Source organism: Podarcis vaucheri, assembly GCF_965113315.1.
Source record: "Podarcis vaucheri genome assembly, chromosome: W".
Taxonomy (NCBI): Eukaryota; Metazoa; Chordata; class Lepidosauria; order Squamata; family Lacertidae; genus Podarcis; species Podarcis vaucheri.
In genome coordinates, this window is record NC_138757.1 from 8,721,017 (window position 1) to 8,741,222 (window position 20,206).

General features: G+C 44.0%; 1 protein-coding gene across 2 annotated transcripts in view; it reads right to left on the reverse strand.

The window, feature by feature from the left end:
- LOC309523301 (cullin-4B) overlaps positions 1-20,206 on the reverse strand; it is a 236,591-nt gene that overhangs the window by 157,479 nt on the left and 58,906 nt on the right. For both annotated transcript variants that reach the window (XM_082207090.1, XM_082207089.1), the window contains exon 8: positions 19,456-19,523. In XM_082207090.1, coding sequence (XP_082063216.1) covers positions 19,456-19,523 — 68 coding nt within the window. The remainder of the gene's footprint in view (positions 1-19,455; positions 19,524-20,206) is intronic.

A 20,206-nucleotide genomic window follows, 5' to 3' on the forward strand; every position in this document is an offset into this window, starting at 1 on the left:
GTCTTCCCACTAAACCGTGCTATTTACCACTCTAATAGATACTATTGACAGAAACTCAGCCACCCTTGCAGTTACCTCTGGCTTAATATCAGACAGGTAGAATCAGATTTTCTCATTGTGCCATGTTGTTAAACTATCCCAAAAGAGGGATAACACGTTTACGTAGCTGGTTGTACAATGGACAGTAGAAAAGAATATGTACTACAGCGTCCGACAAATTCAAATAACATCTGCAATGTCTATCATTTCTAGGGATGTTTAAATATCTGCCCTTAACAAAAGCTGAGGGGAAAACATTCAGTTGGGCTAACATAAATGCCCTGCGTTGGGCTAGAATTATTATCTTTGAGATATAAGTGATCCTGTTATCGGTTTATGGGCTACTACTAAAATGAGGCTGCATTTTAAATTGTATTTTAACTCGTATTTTATCTAACTGGTTTTTTTCTTTTTCTTTTATGTTTTATTGTAATTTTATTGGTGTTAGCCGCCCACCCCCCCGAGCCCGGTTCTGGCAGGGTATAAATAAATTATTATTATTATTATTATTATTATTATTATTATTATTATTATTATTATTATTATTATTATTATTATATTTAAACCACAGAACTTGGGGGAGCAGATTTTATTTACAGCTGACTCAATGTTTTGTTTTTCAGTATCCCTTAATCTAATTTGGATACTGGGATAAATATATTGCTCAGTAGAATTTTACAATAATTCCAAGTCAATACCAATAGATCTAATTTTGCTGTGTATGAGTTGGAACCATCTGGATTTATAGAAGTCCTTAAGTAAATCGGAAAGCAGACTCAAAGGTTGGGAACGAAAATGGCAATGCAGCCAGTATTTTATAGTGTGAATCCACACCCAATATTCCACCATGTGTATACCTAATTCTGCATACATCGTCTCATACTTGATTGAATTTGGGAGCCCAAGGATACATCTCAGGAAACTTGAGTGTATCTTATCAAAATCACTATTATATGCTTATATCCATATTGGGATTTCAAAAAGTAGATGATGACACTTTAGCTTGAAAAATCTGAATGGCAGCTGGTATAAATTGGTTACCTTTCTGAAAATAAAAGCATGCTGCTGCTGAGGATGTACACTTTGCCTGTTTTATAACACTTGTGCGATGGTTTGACCAACCTGAGTTGCTCTGGAATAAAATTCTGAGATTTTCATTCTTTCCCATGCTGCAGAGTGTGTGTGACTACTAGATCACATGCTCTTTGTGTTGACATTCCATTCTTTGGAAGCATGGGAATGGAAGGAGCTCTGTGCCACTTCCATCTTCTTTGTTCTTTGTTCTGTTCTGTTGTTGTTCTCTCTTGGAGACATGCCATAATGGCTCTGTTCTTTATTTCGCTCCTGTAAATAAATCACTAAACCAAGATGCTAAGTATCCTCAGTATCAGCTTCTGCTAAGCTCTGCTGCTTGCTTGAATGTCCGGAGGAGTGAATGCTGTGCTATGCGTTCCGGACCAGTGCCGGGAGAAGGCCGTCTCCCACCGAGAAGCACCAACAAATGGTTACAGGGCCCAGAGAAACAGGCGTCTGATGCTCGGAGCCAGAGACTTGTGTGATTTACGAGGCTGGAATGCTGGACACATTGCGAGGTATGTGGCTCGGGTTACTGCAGGAAGCACTGCTAGCTTTCGCTTTTCAGAAGCAGGAAAACAGCGGCAGTTCACTGCTCATGATTTACGACTGCTAGCAGGTTTTCAGCAGCAGTTAAGGATTACCCAGAGCATGAAAGGGGTGTAGCCTTCCCCAAATTAATGCAGGGAATTATCAAACCTGGGAAATTTATGCGAAGGCATTTCTATGGAAAGAGGGAGTGTGGGAAACAATGGAAGACCCAACCCAAGGAGATCATTCAGCCACTTGGAAGAAAGCGGATTCCAAGGCAAGAGGCTTATTAAACCTTGCAGTATCTCCTGAAGAATTACTCCTTCTGAGAGACAAAGGGTCAGCCAAGGATATTTGGAAAGCTCTGCGGGATGCCCACCTGAGAGTAGCAGCAGGAGCGTCACTACAGTGGTACCTCAGATTAAGAACTTAATTCGTTCTGGAGGTCCGTTCTTAACTTGAAACTGTTCTTAACCTGAGGTACCACTTTAGCTAATGGGGCCTCCCGCTGTCACCGTGCCACAGCTGCACGATTTCTATTCTCATCCTGAAGCAAAGTTCTGAACCCGAGGTACTATTTCTGGGTTAGCGGAGTCTGTAACCTGAAGCGTCTGTAACCTGAAGCATCTGTAACCCGAGGAACCACTGTACTCCATTTCAGGAAGCTGCACAAAATGGCCTTACAGCCAGGGGGCGACGTGCGTGCCCATTTGATGCAGATGACGACTCTGAGGCAAGAGCTGATACAGAGACAGACTGAGATCCCAGAATCTCTGTTCTGCTTTCTGATTCTGGATTTGTTGGACAGTTCGTTTGGTAGTATAGCGGCACAGCTGGCTGTCTTACACACTGCCGATCTGACGGTGCAGCATGTATGTGCAGTTCTCCAGAATGAGGATGATCGCAGGAAAGCTGCAGGTCGTGTTCAGGGGGAGTTGACTGTCATGTCACCCCAACTAGCGATGCAGGCACTAGATGGCGCCAAAGCTCTGAAGGCAGTGAGGTGTTTCTCATACGGCAGAATGAGGCACATGCAGAGGGATTGCAGACAACGCCCAAATGCTAAAGAGGAAACCAGCAAAGGCTCTAAAGGTGCAAAGAGCAAGAGCTCTGGCAAGCCTAAACCTGCACAACACATGGCTTTGGTCGCACACTGGTCCAGTCCAACAGCCCAGAACGATTTCGTCACAGATTCTGGAGCAACAAAGCACCTGTGCCGCGATAGACATTTGTTTGTCACATTTACGCCACAGAAGGGAGCTGTGCAGCAGGTGGACGGTCAGTATTGCAAGCAGAAGGAGTTGGATTTGTCTCGCTTCTGAGGACCATAATTCGTGATATGCTTTTTGTTCCAGGTTTGGCGGACAATTTACTGAGTGTCTCTCAGCTGACAGCGCAAGACTTTACTGTTATCTTCAGTAAACAGAGATGCACCATCAGGAAGAATGGAAAAAACATTTTACATGCTGACTGTGTTAATGGCTTGTTCTTACTGTCTTATGATGATGCTGTTGCTGTTGATATGCAAAGTGAAGTGACATGTTGTGCTATGTCTACTAACAAAATTTTGCATGCAGGTTATGTCCACGACCACCACAGGAGGCTTGGCCACCTGAACTTTTAGGCTATTGCCAAGATGCCTGATCTGGTCCAGAGGATGACCATTAAACTCTGCAAATTTCACATGAAGTGTAAGTCATGTGCAGAACACAAGGTCAAGGTTGCTCCAAAGGGTAAGGTATCTGGCAGGGAAGCCAAAGAGCCCTACCAGATTGTGCATGCACACCTTGTTGGTCCACTAAAGCCCTCATTAGGCAAGGCAGAATTTTTCATGGTACTGATAGATCAGTTTTCCAGATATATTCATGTTTTCGTGCTCAAGCAGAAGTCAGAAGCATTTCCTAGGTTCCAGGAATTCTGTGCTTGGCTGGAGAACGTCCACAAAAAACAAGTGGGTTGTCTTTTCACTGACAGGGGTGGGGAGTTCTGTTCTCAGCCGTTTGAGGCTTTTCTAGCTGAGAAGGGAATCCAGCATGATGTTACCAATCCCAGAGCACCATGGCAGAATGGTCTCTGTGAAAGGGTAAATCAGACTCTCCTACCAGGCATGCAATCTCTTTTGCATGATGCTAATTTGCCTGATTCATATTGGGCTGAAGCTTTGAACTGTTTTTCTTATGTGTATAACAAGAGAATTTTTTCACCAATAGGATGCATTCCCAATGAGAAACTATATGCGACGGCGGCAGCAAGAGTTTTGATTGCAGCAAAATGGAAGAGTAATGAAATCCCCTCTATACAAGATTGGCTCCAAAAGCTGACAGAATATGCCGAATTAGATGGTTTATCAGAAAAGATAAAGAATAAATCAAAACAGGAATTTGTTTCTAAATGGGAGGTTTTTTAAAGAATATCTGAAAAATAAGTATAGTAGTTTAAATTCTGTTGCAGCATTCGAGGAACTTCAGTAATAGTTGCTAGGTAGATAGAAGAAATTAGAATTAGATTTATTGAGAATAAGTTTAATTATGAAAATGTGTATTGGCAATAAGTAATATGAATTTGAAATATGGAACAGACGGGAAGTTGGGTCTTTAGTGTTAAGACCAATAGATGTTTTATTGTTTGCCAAGAAAATTATGTGTCTATGGTTATTTTTGTAATTTGTGTGTAATTTTGTATTTGTGTTTCTTTGTGTGTATTTTTGTTGTTGTATAAATAAAGATTTAAAAAAAGAGAGAGAGAAGCTGTTTGGTAAGAAACCATTTGTCAAGCACCTGAGAATTTTTGGTTCTGACATGTGGGTTCACACTCCTCAGTGGGATACAAAAAAAAGGGCATACAGAGTGTTAATGTCTGACATGAAGACAGTAAGATTCACCAGAAGTGTTCAGTACAATGCAAAGTGAGGAGACAATGTGGGAATCTTCCAATGTTACCCTGATGCTGATAACGGTGAGGAATCTGAGGAGGAGGGGGGTTCAGATACCAGTTCAGTGGGAAGTGGTAGTGCTGTGGACTCGGATGACACAGTGGACTACAAAAGTGCAAAAGCCTCTCTCAGACCATCTGACGAGTCTGACACTGAATTGGAGGAACCACTGTTCACCATAGGCCACCATTCTTCTAAAGAGGAGAAGCCTAGCATGGAAGACTTGCGTATAGTACGCAGATCTGAAAGAGCCACAAAGGGTAAACAACCCAAAAGGTATGCTGAGGAGTTTGCTAAATCAGCCAAAGCAGATACAGCTGTTGTTAGTAACTCAGAGAAGGTTTGGGAACCTTCAAGCTTCCAAGAGGTCCAGAGTTTAACCTCAGAGGATGCTGAGCCATGGTTAAATGCCATGAAGGCTGAACTTGATTCCTTAAGAGAGGAACAAAACATGGGAACTAGTTCCATTGGTAACAGGGATGAAGCTGGTTGATAGCAAATGGGTCTTTAAGGCCAAGACAGACCAGAATGGCACAAAGCCAGATTGGTCACCCGAGGTTTTTCAGAGGTACCAGGTCAAGACTATCATGAGACCTACTCACCCACCGTCAAGTATGAGAACATTAGGCTTATGCTCAAAATTGCTGCAAAGGAGAAACTGGACATTTTGTATCACAATGTGAACACAGCATTTTTGTACGGGGACCTGGGTAAGTCAATTTATATGCTTCCACCTGATGGAGTACAGGTACAGAAGGGATTGGTTTGTGCTCTCAAGAAATCCCTGTATGGTCTCAAACAAAGTGCCCAGTGTTGGAACTCTAAACTAACGAAGACATTGTTTTCTCCAGGTTTTCACCAAGGCAAAGAAGATCCATGTGCAAAAGAGGAGGAGCAAAACAAACTGTATTGTGTATGTTTTGTTGATATTTTTCTTTTCTTTTGAAAGGATCAGGTCTTATACAATGGTACCCTTGCTCAACTGAAGAAGCATCAAGTTTGTTGCTCAAAACACACAAATCACTCTGGAGCTCAGTCACTCAGCGTCTGCTTCCAAAATAGTTCTTGCTGAGTCTGAGTTCTGCCCCTGCCTCTTCCCACATTTAAAGCACCACTTTTGCTTCCTTTCCTGTTCACGCCTCACATTAATTCTTGAGCGCCTATGCATCATGGGATGGGCTATTTCCAGTGGCCCTCCCTCTGAGTCCGAGCTTAAACTGTCAGTCTGTGTCTTCTCCCTTGAACTCTCCCCTTCCTTCTCCTTGTTCTCGGAGCTCAGGCTTCTACTGAAACTAGGCTGCTTCTCCCTCGTTCCACATTCCTGCCTAATTACCTCCTCCTGTCTCTCCACGCTCTCCCCCTTTGTCAGCAATGGGACGCAGCTGACAGAGGGGATATTTTGGTACACCAATCACAGAAAATTGCTGATGTATTGACCAAACTGAACTTTGTTGATGCTAATCCTGTGGATACACCAATGGTAACAGGTTTTCAGTTAGATGACACCGATGAAGCATTTTTTGATGTTACACTGTACAGATGTGTTCTAGGCAAGCTGAATTTCATTGCCCAGTGTTCAAGACCTGATATTGCAGTCAGCACAAATTTGCTGAGCAGACACGCTAACAATCCTACTGTTCAGGATTGGAAAGCTCTGAAGAGCATAGCATGCTATGCACTACAGACTGAGATTTACCAATCAAAAGTCTGGAAATCTTGAGATATTTGCAGAAGCAAGTTTTGGAAGTGACACCACAGATGGTAAAAGCACTTCCAGAGTGTGCTACATGTACAAACAGTGCCTGTTTGGTCGTGCAAGAAGCAGACAACAGGGAGCCTAAGTTCTTGTGAAGCTGAACTCAATGCTCTGTCATATTCACCTTTGGATTGTGAATGGTTGTTGCAACTGTTTGAGGACATGAGGGTTAATGTAAAGTGTCCTATACAGGTTTATCAAGAAAACAGGTCATGTTTGTCTTTGCTCACTCCTGAGGGATGTAAGCAAAGAACCAAGTACTTGCTGTTAAAATTACAGCGTGCAAGAGAGTGTATGCAGAAAGGACTCATTCAGGTGTCCTACATGTCAGGAAAAGAAATTCCTGCAGATCTGTTGTCAAAAGTTGTTAACAAGGAACAACTTCAGATATATGTACAGAAGCTGTGGTTAAGCTAAACACTGCAGCAACTATTACTAGGAAAAGGGGGGGGGATGTCAGGATTTTCATTCTCTCCTGTGCTGCAGAGTGTGTGTGACTACTAGATCACATGCTCTGTGTGTTGACATTCCATTCTTTGGAAGCATGGGAACGGAAGGAACTGTGTGCCACTTCCGTCTTCTTTGTTTTTTGTTCTGTTCTGTTGTTCTCAGAGAAGAGACATGCCATAATGGCTCTGTTCTTTATTTCTATCCTGTAAATAAATCACTAAACCCAGATGCTACGTATCCTCAGTCTCAGCTTCTGCTAAGCTCTGCTGCTTGCTTGAACGAACATCTGGAGGAGTGAATGCTGTGCTATGCGTTCTGGACCAGTGCCGGGAGAAGGCCGTCTCCTACTGAGAAGCACCAACAATCTATGCATCTTTACTTGAGGAATTTCTTGTCTTCTTATTTTCCATTTCTCTAGTTTCCGGGAATTAGAGAAGACCAGAATTTATGTCTTCTCATAATTTAAAGAGCATTTGTTAATTTCGCAGTAAGAAACCAAGGAGAGTAAAAGACAATTCAAACCTATCTTCGTCAGTGATAATAAGGTTGCATCATCCACATACAGTAAAAGTGGAACTGGGTTTTGGTAGATTTGGGGGGCATGCGATTCTATTTTTTTGATGTGCTCTGGAAGATCTGATAAAAATAAATTAAAAAGAAAAGGGGCAAGAATACACCCTTGTTTTAAACCTTTCGTGTTAGGGATATCAGAGGAGAGGTGACCTTTGATATTAAGTTTCATTTGGCAGATGTTAAAAGACTATAAATTCTATCTTAAGATCAACAAATGTTTATCAGTCCCTAACTCTGCAAGCTTCTTTAACAATATCATACAATTAACTGAATCAAAGGCAGCATGGAAATGTACGAATGCTGCACAAATCTTGGATTGATTTTGAAATCCGTATTTTTCAACCAAATGCGTAAGTATGAGACAATGGTCTAAAATGGAGCAGGCTTTGGAAAAACCTATTTATTCTTTCCCTGGTAAGTTTAGATTTTTCATCCAGGTAAGCAGTTTAAGTATAAAGTGCTTAGCATAGATTTCCCCTATCACTGAAAGTAGACTTATCGGTCAGTAGTTCTTTGGTTCTCCCGGATCACCTTTTCTTAAAGATTGGAATAATTATTGATCTGAGGAATATTTTAGGGATGACTCCATATTTATTAATAAGAGTAAATAACTGAGCTAGGGGTTCTGCCCACCAATCTATGAAAGTCTTAAATAATTCTATTGGTAGACCATCTGGCCCTGGTGACTCGCCCAATTTAAAAGTATTAACTATCTCTTGAATTTCCTCCTCTTTCACCCTTGGCCATGTTGAATGGTTCCTTTAAATGTAAAGGTTCATCATTGTTCCACTCCATGTGTATGTCTTTAAGGGGCCAGAGCAAGGGCCAGAGCAAGATAACGAGACCCAGCTTTACAGCTGTGAAACATAGCAGGTGCTGCTGAGTTGTATTTGATTAAGGTGTGTCAGCATCTGGGTGTAGTATATAAGGAGCAGCACCTAGCTCTCCCATTACCCTGGGGGATGGGTTGGTGGTTGGGTCTGGTTTGTTGATGTATTTAGTGTAAATGGAGTTTTTGTTTTTCTTATTAAAACCTTCTTTAAGTATTTTTTGAGTCCTTTCTTTTTAATGCATGATCTCCCCAGCAAGCTCTCTGCAGCGTTACCATACTGCAAAAAGCCAACATCTTTGGTTATGGGCCCAGCTGCTGAGTGGATGACTGCATATTTTTGGACTCTGAGAAAGGTTTGAAAACTCCTTCTCCTGTTAGCGTAGTTTTTGTGGGTCTGGAAGAGTTCCAGAATGGTTGACCGGGTTCCTGAAGCTGAGAAGGCTCTGGTCTTCCCACAGCTGACAGATGAGAACTACAGTTTATGGTCTTTTCGGGTGGAGGCGCTTTTGACCTCTAGAGAAGTATGGACCTATGTAACTGATGACCCTCCTGACCCTGTAACTAATGCTTGGTCGAAAGGAGATGCAAAAGCCAGGGCGATAATTAATTTGGCAGTCAGCGACCAGCAAGTAGTCTATATAAGGAATAAGAAAACTGCCAAAGAAATGTGGGACAGTCTTACAGCAGTGCATGTTAGAAAAGAGTCAGCGTCTGCATTGACGTTTTTCAAGCAGTTGTACCAGACAAAGTTGCAGCCTGGTGGTGATTTGGCAGCACACTTGAGACGTCTGGAGGCCATACGCGGCGAATTAATTCGAAGGGACCTGGAGATACATGATATTCAGTATGTTTTTATCATCCTTTGTTCCCTTAATGAGGACTTTGATGGTATAGCTAGCCAGATATCTGCCGTTCCACCAGCACAATTAACTGTGGAAGGGGTAACAGCAAGATTAATGGGCGAGTTGGATAGAAGGGAGGCTTGTGCCATAAGCACTCCTGTTTCCAGAAAGAATGAGGAACACCATATGCAAACCTGTGGTGATACAACTGCATTTAAAGCTGCAAAGCGTTGTTGGTTCTGCAATATGCAAGGACATTTTGCAAGGGACTGCAGATCCAAAAGAAAGCAAAGTACTCCCAAGCCTGTTTCTGTTCGTCAAACACGGTCGTCAGCCCAGCAGCCGACATCGTACCGTAAAGACAGAAACGAGCCGCGAGCTTTTCACGCTCGGACAACAGATCGTAAAAGACCTAAAGGTGCCAAGTGGAAGTCTTTTGTTATTGACTCAGGAGCATCTCGGCACGTCTGCAATGATCGAAGCTTGTTTATTTCTTTCGAAGAGGAAATTGGTAATGTACATTTAGCCAATTCACAAGTCTTGCAGTCGCTTGGCAGGGGTACCGTTAAACTTGACTCTTTAAACATTACAATAGCGAACTGCATTTACTGCCCGACAGTGGACAATTTATTGTCAGTAAGGTGTTTTGCTCGTCAAGGCATAACTGTGTGTTTCTTAAAGTCAATGTGTGAGTTTTTCGATGGGAACAAACGTCTATTGTATGCCCGGGAATCTGATGGTTTATATAGACTGTATTTTCGCACCTACTCCCAATCGCCTATAAACTGCACAGTAGCACAGTCAAGCCAGGGGTTGAGGAATGTAAGGCCACATTCTGAGTGTGTCCACGAGGCGCACAGAATTCTGGGACACCTGAATTTTGCTGATGTAATTAAGACAAAGAGTATTGTCAATGGCCTCAACTTAAAACCATGTAAATTCTTTATGCAGTGTCTATCCTGTTGCAAGAATAAGATTAAGGTTGCACGCAAGGGTAGGTGCTCAGATAGGAAAGTAACTGAGCCATTTGAGCGTGTGCATTGTGATTTAGTTGGGCCACTCCCACCATCATTAGGAGGTTCGAAATACTGGCTTACCCTAATAGACCAGTATAGTAGATATTGTTGGACTTATGCAATAGCTGAGAAGTCCCAAGCATTTGAGAAGTACAAAGTTTTTTGCAACTGGGTAAAAACACACTTTAACAAACCTATTAAGAACCTGTTTTCTGACCGGGGCGGGGAATTTGTTTCTGAGGATTTTGAGAAATTCCTGGAAGCGCAGGGGACTACTCATGAGTTATCTTGCCCCCGAAGTCCCTGGCAAAATGGGCTTGTTGAAGTTGTGCAGCGTGACTTGCAGGCAGGGGTTAAAACTTATCTGCACGATGCTAATCTGCCCAAAGCGTTTTGGGCTGAAGCACTCAATGCCTTTTGTTATGTTAGAAATCGCAGTTATCATTCTGGTTTAGATGTCACCCCCTATGAGAAGCTGTTTTAAAAACGCCCTAATCTGAAATACCTACGCATTTGGGGTTCAGATGTAATTATGCATTATCCTGCTAAGCAGAAATTGGGTGAGCGTAGTGTCCAGGGAAAATTAATGGGCTACCAGCAGGGGGCGTACAGAATTTACATACCAGCAACTGGCAAATTTCATATTACCAGAAGCATGATACAAACTGTAAATTGGAATGGGGTTGTTGTTTTCCAAGATACTGATGGTATAAATGATACTGAGGAAGAAGAGGAAGAAGCAGCAGCAGCAGCAGGAAATGGTGCTTCTGAATTAATGGGGAAAGACAAAAAGCCTGTTGAATCTGATAATTTGTTTGAGGATTTAAAGTCACAGGCACCCGAGGGGAGGTTAGATTCTCTTGAGTTTTCTGACCGTGAGCTTAGCCTACAGGCACCTTTTCAGTCTGACAATGATGATTTACAACCTGAAACTAGTGGTTCACTTAGTCCCATTAAGTCTGAGGAGTCTGACTCTCCTTCCGGACTGAGACGTTCAGACAGAAAGAGGCAGAAGCCACAACGTTTTGCAGATGAACATTTTAATGCTGTGTATGCCAATAAGGTGGTTTTTGAGCCAAAAAGCTACAATGATGTTCAGAATTTACCTAAGCACCAAGCTGTAAATTGGTATAAAGCTATGAACTCCGAGATAGCTTCTTTGAAAGAGCATAACACTTGGTCTCTTGTACAACAAACCCCAGATATGAGACTTATTGATTCAAAATGGGTTTATAGAGTTAAAATGAATGACAAAAATGAAGTTGTAAGGTACAAGGCAAGATTAGTTGCTAAGGGTTTTCAACAAATTCCAGGTGAGGATTATGTTTTGTGTTATTCACTAGGTGTAGAATATGAAACAGTTAAGCTTTTGTTAAAAGATGCATCAATTTGTGGAAAAGCCCACTACACAATGTTTCTCTGCTCTTAAGAGAGTGGTAATGTACCTTAAACATACCAAACATTATAGGTTGCAGTTTACAACAAGTATTGACAAAGGTTTTGAAATTTTCTGCGATGCATCTCATGCAGTAGAACAAAATAATTGCAGGGGTGTGTCTGGTATGGTGTTTTGTTATAACGGTTGTCCATTTGAATGGAAGTCCCAGACACAAACCATTATTTGTCTCTCCACAACAGAGAGTGAATTATGTGCATGCGTTCAGGCCACTCATGATGTAGAATGGTATCTGCAAGTATTTGCAGACCTACAGATGCAAGTAACACTACCAGTAAAAGTTTACCTTGATTCCCAGAGTGGACTTGCTATCCTGTGTTCAGAGACCAATACGCAGCGCACTAGAGTCTTAAGATAATAATAATAATAATAATAATAATAATAATAATAATAATAATTCCCTGAATAGGGCCGCCTTAAGATGTCTTCTGAATGTCAGGTAGTTGTCCATCACCTTGACATCCAATGGGAGGGCATTCCACAGGGCGGGCGCCACCACCGAAAAGGCCCTTTACGTTTAGAATTTGTAAAGAAACTAATTGCTGATGAAATGGTTGTATTTAAATATGTTCCAGGTGACAATCAAATTGCAGACATTTTTACAAAAGCACTTCCAAAGGTTACACATGAAAGACATGTACAAAGTATGCTTTATGTTTTTGTTCCACAATGATGAACCGCAGGGGAAATGTTGAATGGTTCCTTTAAATGTAAAGGTTCATCATTGTTCCACTCCATGTGTATGTCTTTAAGGGGCCAGAGCAAGGGCCAGAGCAAGATAACGAGACCCAGCTTTACAGCTGTGAAACATAGCAGGTGCTGCTGAGTTGTATTTGATTAAGGTGTGTCAGCATCTGGGTGTAGTATATAAGGAGCAGCACCTAGCTCTCCCATTACCCTGGGGGATGGGTTGGTGGTTGGGTCTGGTTTGTTGATGTATTTAGTGTAAATGGAGTTTTTGTTTTTCTTATTAAAACCTTCTTTAAGTATTTTTTGAGTCCTTTCTTTTTAATGCATGATCTCCCCAGCAAGCTCTCTGCAGCGTTACCATACTGCAAAAAGCCAACAGGCCACTCCTCCAGTCTCTCCAGTTTGTTATCATTGGTCTCCTTTCCAATTCAATTCACAGTGCAGGTCACTAAATATGGATATGAAATACTGGGTCCATTTGGATTCTGCAATTGGTGGAACAACTAAATGGTTGCCAGCTTTCAGGCTTCCATACACTAACAACCAAAACTCTTTGTTGTTTTTGTTTTGGATGGAGTCGAGAAATTGGGACCATTTTGGGGAGGCATATTTTTGTTTCTTTTCAGCCAAAATATTATGATATTTTCCTTTTTCATCAAGGTAGACAGGTTCTACTTTAGTATGGTTATCTCTGAAAATTTGGCGCAATTTTCTTTTAAGTTGAAAACATTCATTGTTGAACCAGGAACTAGTTCTGCATTTAAATGCCCTGACATTTGGTGGAGTGTTGAGCTCTTCAAACGTTTTGAAAATTTCAGTATATACTTTCAGAATACGAGAATTTATATTCTTTAAATTAGAGAGTACCTGATTTCTAAAATCAACTGTAAGTTTTTGCCCCACTACTACTCATTTCCTGAGACCATTTTAGTTGGATCATTTGCTCATGTAGGCAAAATTTTGTGTTATTCCAATTAGTTGTTTCAAACCTAAATTTAAATTTATAGACATCAACAGTGGTTGGTGATCACTTTCAGTATGCATCCCAATTTTGAAATCCACTATCAGATTTACAATATTGTAAGGGACCAGCATTTAATCAATGACACTACATCCTCAAGGGGAAAACTATGAGAATTCCACTTATCTATCCCCATCTGTTGAGCCATTCACAATTTGTAAATTAAAATTGTTACACAGCTCGAGCAAACATATACCTTCCCTGTTTATAACCTTGTCTCTAGGGAGTCTTCCTATTTTCATTGAATATGCAATATCATTGGTGGTATTCCAATTTAAAGTAGTAAATAACTGTTCATTATCAATTCCCACCCTAGCATTGAAATCGGCTGCTATTATTGAGGTGTTTACTGTAGGTTTTATCAGTCAAATTTTCAATGTAAGAGCTTAATTGTGACCAATTTTCAGCAGAGATAATGTTTGGTGGTGTAGGGGGATACATTTACAAGCAACAAGATATCATTTTTAGTAGTTAAAAGTAGAACTTGTGCAAGTGACAAGACTTTTTTTAACTGTTTTGACTTCAAACCCTAGATGGTCTTTAATCAGACAGCAAAAACCTGCTTTGGGCCAGCTCTTAGAATTAGGTTTCAATGCAGGAATCATATAAGAGGTAAAACCATTAATTTTGATATCTCTAGTAGACCAGGTTTCTGGTAAAATAATTATATCAAAACCTTCGATGAAATTCATTAAATCTGGGTCTCCACCTTTGCTTCCCCACCCAGCAATGCTCCAGGACAGCAGGTGTAAAGTCTGATTTTGAGTTTGTGACTGGTTGGAAAGATTTAGTCAATCAAGTTCAGTTATTTGATTCAGAGAAATATTTTGTTCTGTGTAAATAGTTTTAACTATGAAAATGCACTCCTGGCCACTGCGGAAACCTGGGCACCCAGGCTCAGGGTTGAGTCCAGGAGCACACCCAAACTGTTACCCCATCCAACACAGGCTGAATCCCTATGCCCTGTTCTGCCTTCTTCCTGTCCAAGAGCACCTCTGTCTTGTCAGGATTAAGTTTCAATTTGTTTACCCTCATCCAGTCCATTACTGATGACAGAAACCAGTTTAGAACAGACAGTTTCCTTTGATTTAGAGGGAAAGGAAAAATAGAACTGGTGTCAGGGAATTGGAGGCAGAGAAGGAGGAGGGGGGAGAGAATGGGCACTTACAGAGATCCTGTGCCTTTAATTAGCAGTTGCTCTTCGGACGAGGAAGGAGACAAAGGAAGGAAGGAAGGAAGGAAGGAAGGAAGGAGCATGCCTGCGTTAGTGGGGAAATTTCACGGGGATCCAGAGGAATATTTGGGATTTAAAACGGAGATGAAGTATGTACTTGAACTGGAGGGGGCTGAGTTTGCTAACGATGCTCAAAGGGTGGCCTTCCTAATTAGCCATTTATCGGGCCCGGACAAAGATTGGGTCAGGCCACTGATAGCAGCAAATAATGAAGCGCTGCGGAATTTGGCAAAGTTCTGGGAGGCAATGGACATCATGTTTTCACATGAAAGCCAAGTAGATATGACTCAGCAGGAGCTCCTGGCTTTGAAACAAGGGAACTTGACTGTGCGTAGTTACTGGTCGCAGTTCGCCATGCTTGTTCACAAATTGGGATGGGAGTTGAATTCAGAGCCCGTGCAGGCTATGTTCAAAGCTGGGCTGAACTCTGAAGTGAAAGATGAGCTTGCCAGGGGGCCCCGTCCCAAAGATATGGACACGCTAGCGAAGGCTGCCGTATCGTTGGGTTTGAGGCAGGAAGCCCGGCTATTGGAGAGAAAGCAGAGCAGAGACCGGCATTTCCATGGTGACCACATTCTTGAGATGCCGGCAGCGGCCACTGAAGGTCGTCAGCAGCCAGAGCCCATGGAAATTGACTCAGCCCACACGCGGGAACGTTCAAAGGCCCAACGGCCGAGCAGTAAACAGGGAAAGGACTGGCAGACGGCCAAGAAATGTTTTTTATGCCAGAAGCCAGGACACTTTGCCAGAGTGTGTCCGGAGTGTCGTAACTGGCAGGGAATGGTGGGGGCTACTCCATAGGGAGAAGAGGAGGTACCCCAGGTTCAGGGGAAAACGAGAGGGCCTGGCTGGTGGTGAACCGGGGCAACAGCCAGGCGGCAGCAGCTGCGAAAGGCCCCAGCCAGGACACCCCAAACCAAGCATAGTGTTGGGGGTGGTGCTGGAACTCCCGAACGGCCATGCAATGGAGGTCCATGCATTAGTGGACTCAGGAGCAAGTGCCAATTTCTTCAGCAGGGAGTTTGCTGCGCAGCACCAATTGCACCTGCAGCCTTTGGATTTTCCGCTGCAAGTGACCACTATTGATGGAAGGGGAAGTGACCCATCAGACCCCTTCCATAAGGATGCGGATTTCCACGCACTCCAAGACCATCGCTTTCCACATAGCCACGTTGGCAGGCCCGCCCATTATTCCAGGCATGAGCTGGTTGGCCTTGCACGATCCGGTGGTTTCCTGGCATCAGTGGTCCCTGACGTTTGGGTCAGCGCACTGCATGGAGAACTGCCTGGGCATAGAGAAACCTCGAGTGTCAGAGGCCAAGATGGCGGCAACGTTCAAAGGAGGCAAGGGCGGAATCCCTCCGCAATACCGGGACTTACAGGAAGTGTTCAGCAAGAGGGAGGCTGACACGTTACCTCTGCACCAGCCATACGATTGCCAGATCAATCTGATCCCGGGGGCCAAACTGCCGGTGGGGAAGCTGTATTCCATGTCTGAGCAAGAGATGCAGGACTTGAGGGACTTTATCGACAAAAACATAAAAAGGGGATTCATCAGGGAATCCAAGGCGGCAGGTGGGAGCCCGGTGTTCTTTGTGGACAAGAAGTCAACGAGCGAGAAGAGACTTGTAGTTGACTTTCACATTTTGAACTCCCTGACGGAACCCGTGGCCTTCCCCATGCCGAGAATCGGCGACGTTTTGGCAAGAGTGCGGAAAGGAAATTTTTTCACTAAGCTGGACCCCCGGGGGGGCGTACAACCTCATCAGAGTGCGAGAGGGCGACGAGTGGAAGACCACCATGTTCACCCCGTTGGGGGCGTTCGAATATCTAGTTATGCCTTTCAGCTTGCAGTGTGGGAGCCCGTGCTTTCAGGCTTTCGTGCACCACGTGCTGGGGCCGTTGCTGTATCTTAATTGTGTTTGTTTCCTAGATGATGTACTGGTGTTCTCTGACAACGAAGAGCAGCACGTAAAGGACGTGCGTAAAGTCCTGAGCAAGCTAAAGGAGAATCGTCTGTGGGTGAAGCTGGAGAAGTGCCCGTTCCACGCGACGGAGGTCGAGTTCCTAGGCTACCGGTTGTCTGATAAAGGCCTGGCCATGGAGCCAGAGAAAGCGAAGGCTGTGCTTGAATGGGAGAGCCCTAAGACCAGGAAGGATGTTCAGCAATTCCTGGGCTTCAGCAACTTCTACAGGAAATTCATCAAAAACTTTGCGAAGTTGACGGCGCCCATAACGGACTGTCTTAGTGGTAAGAAAAAGTTTCTGCGGACGGAAGCGGCGCAAGAGGGTTTTGAGAGACTTAAGAAGGTTTTTGCGTCCGAGGAGCAACTCCTGCACGTCAACCCCGATCGACCGCTGAGGGTGGAAACGGATGTGTCAGATTGGGCCATTGGGGCTGTTCTGCTGCAGCAAGATGAAAAGGGGGCGTGGCGGCCGTGTGCCTTTTTCTCCCGTAAGCTGAAAAAGTCGGAGCTAAACTACACTATCTACAACAAAGAATTGCTTGCGATTGTGGCTGCGTTCAAACAATGGAGACATTTCCTGATTGGTGCTAAGCACCAGATTCAGGTGTGCATGGGTCACAAGAACCTGGAGTACTGGCGTACGGCACGGGTGCTGTGTCAGAGGCAGATACGCTGGGCGGAGTTTTTTGCCAATTTCAACTTTAAGATTCAGTACGTGCCAGGGGAGCAGAACGCGAGGGCGGATGCGCTTTCTCGAAAACCAGAGTATCTGGCGGAGGAGGGACCTCCGGTTGCCAGATTAATGTTCCCCGAGAACAAGTGGACTTGTGGGGGGGTATTGGTGAAGGACGATGAACTGATGCAACTAATCAGAGACGATGCTTTTGCAAGGCGACAGATGGACAAGCTAAGGGGAAAGGGGGGAGCTGAGGGGGGTTTTGAAGTGAAAGGGGGGCTTCTGTACTATCTGGGGGCATTCCAGGGGAGACCCTGAGAGCCAGAGTCCTCAAGCAACTTCACGACAGCTCCACGGCAGGACATTTTGGGCAACATAAAACCATGCTGTTGGTTACCAGGGAGTTTTGGTGGCCCAAGGTGAGGGAGGATGTAAGGGAATATGTAAAGGGGTGTGGCACCTGCCAGAGGGCCAAAGGGGAGAGGGCGGCTCCGTTTTACAACAGTATTTGCGGTGTTATGTCAGTCAGAGGCAGAACGACTGGGTGGACAAACTAGCTCTGGCGGAGTTTGCTTACAATAACGCGGAGAATGTATCCACAGGGATGACTCCGTTCTTCGCCAATCACGGGTGTCACCCCAGGGCCTTTCCGGGGAGGGGAGAGGAGTCGTGGAGTGTGCCTGCCGCAGAACAGTTTGCGGAGGAAATGGAGGTGATTCACCAACAGCTCCAGTTGAACTTGGAGAGGGCCAAGGAAGTTTACAAGAGGAAGGCAGACAAGCATCGGAGACCAGGGGAGGCCATCTGGATTGGGGACAAGGTATGGTTGTCCACGCAAGGGTTGCCCTGGAAAGGGGGGTACAAGAAACTCAAACCCAGGAGGGTGGGGCCCTTTGAGGTGATCCAGCAGATCAATCCAGTGGCATTTAAATTAAGGTTGCCTGAGAGCATGAGAATCCATCCCGTATTTCACAGGTCACGGCTGTCGCCCTACAGGGACGGGGGCATGAGGCAAGGTAGAGGGGGAGGGGAGCTTCCACTGCCCGAAGTTGAGGAGAAAGAGCAGCGCAACAAGGTAACTGACATACTGGACTCTCGTTGGAACGGGGAGGAACTAGAGTATCTTGTGGCTTGGGAAGGCGCCTCCAGTTCAGAAAACACCTGGGTCCCGGCAGATTGCATCACTGATGAGTATCTGGTGGAGGAGTTTCATGATTTATTTCCCGACAAACCCCGGGGTAGGTTTTTTCAACAGGTGTTCGGGCTAACGGATGATGAAGAGGACTTCGAGGGATTCCCACCATCAGACGATGAGGAGGGGAACCTGGAAGAAGACTACCGAAACGGCCGGAGAACTGCGGGTTTGTGGGAGGGTTGGAGGGAGGTTTTTGAAGATACAGAAGAGGAGGAGGACAGTTTTCTAGGGTTCACCCCCGCCATTCTGGATGAGGGAGGAACAGGAACGGTCGACTCTCCTGAGGAGGAGGAGGAGGAGGGGGCCTTTGGGGAGGGGATGGATGTCAGGGAATTGGAGGCAGAGAAGGAGGAGAGGGGGGAGAGAATGGGCACTTACAGAGATCCTGTGCCTTTAATTGGCAGTTGCTCTTCTTCGGATGAGGAAGGAGACAAAGGGCTGTCGGGAGAGAATGAATCTGAGGGGGAGGGCCATTTCCGGGACCCAGCCACTCTCGGAGCAGAGGTAGAAGGGGGGCTGGGCTTAGGAGGTGGATCTGCTGGGGGAAGAAGCGGAAAGAGCCATTTGAGGCAACTGACTGATCATGATGGTGTCGTTCTTTGAACTCTTGTAAATACTTTGAAGCTGCCAATAAATATCTGTATAGATGGCTGGATTCCGGGATTCTTATCTCAGCTAGCATTCACAGCACATTCTCTAACAACTGGTTAGATGCTGTCTACATTAACAGCCGTTCAGGAAAAGTAGCTTTCACTCTCTTTGAAAAGCATATTGTCTTTTGGAACACAAAGTGATTTATTACACAGTTTAAAAAGGCAGGAAAGTGAAGTATTTGCTGTTTGCAGAATGTAGCAGTTGATCTGATTCACCCCTTGCCCTCCACAGAAAGATGACATCTGTACTGAAACAACTTGCCTCTTAAAATGCCATCTAGAGTTGACATGTTATCATACATACACCCTCCACCCATATTTGCTGTTTTTTGTTTTTAACATCAAGTTTTCATTCTGAAAAACATCTGAAGCCACTACTGTGGCTTACCGTTATGATCAGGGTAGGCAAAGGGGATTAAAAAAGTGGCAGCTGAATGGGTTAGTTCCATTCAGCATATGGAACTGAAAACCCTGAAAAAGCAGTAAACAGAAATATTTCCGTAAAAAAGATAGGTTACCTTTCTGTAGAATGGCTGTTAAATGTTCACCTAGCAGCTGCTTTTCTACAGTAGCAATTAGTGGTTTCCTATCGGAAAAAAAGTGTTTAGAATTACATTCCTTTTGCTTGCCCTATAACCACTTTCAACCCAACTTGAACATCAGGTTGCTTCAAACAGCAACATTCCCAACTACTTCTAACAATGTGTTTATGGCTCACGTGATTTTTGTGTGTGTGGAAAAACTGCTTTTGGTCTCTCCTACCTTCTTTTAAAAATGAAGCTCGATCATCTTCTAGATTCTAGAACAAAGGTAGCCAACATGATACCCTCCACATTTTGAGGGGCTACAACTCCCATCATCCTTGACCACTGGCTATGCTGGCTGGGGCTGGTGGGAGTTGAGAATCCAACATCCAAAAGGCACCACTTTGGGTATCCTCAATCCACAGCTAGTAGCAGCTGAAGAGACATAACACTACTGGGTGTTGCTTTGCAGGGTACAATACAACCAGGCCCATCCAAGGAATGTACAGTTTTACCACTCGGAGCTCCTTTGAGAGGAAGGGCAGGACAGAAATTTAATAAATAAAATTTCCATATAGAAGATAGCAAAAGGAGAGGCAAGAGCAGGGCCTAAGATTTGAGTATGGCAGCCATATGATGATTTTTGGAAAAACTATGGACACAAATAGGTATTTTTAAATAAAGACATGAATATGGAAGCAAGATTTGGTAGCATCCAATTTATTCTCAGAGTTTGTTTAAGTTT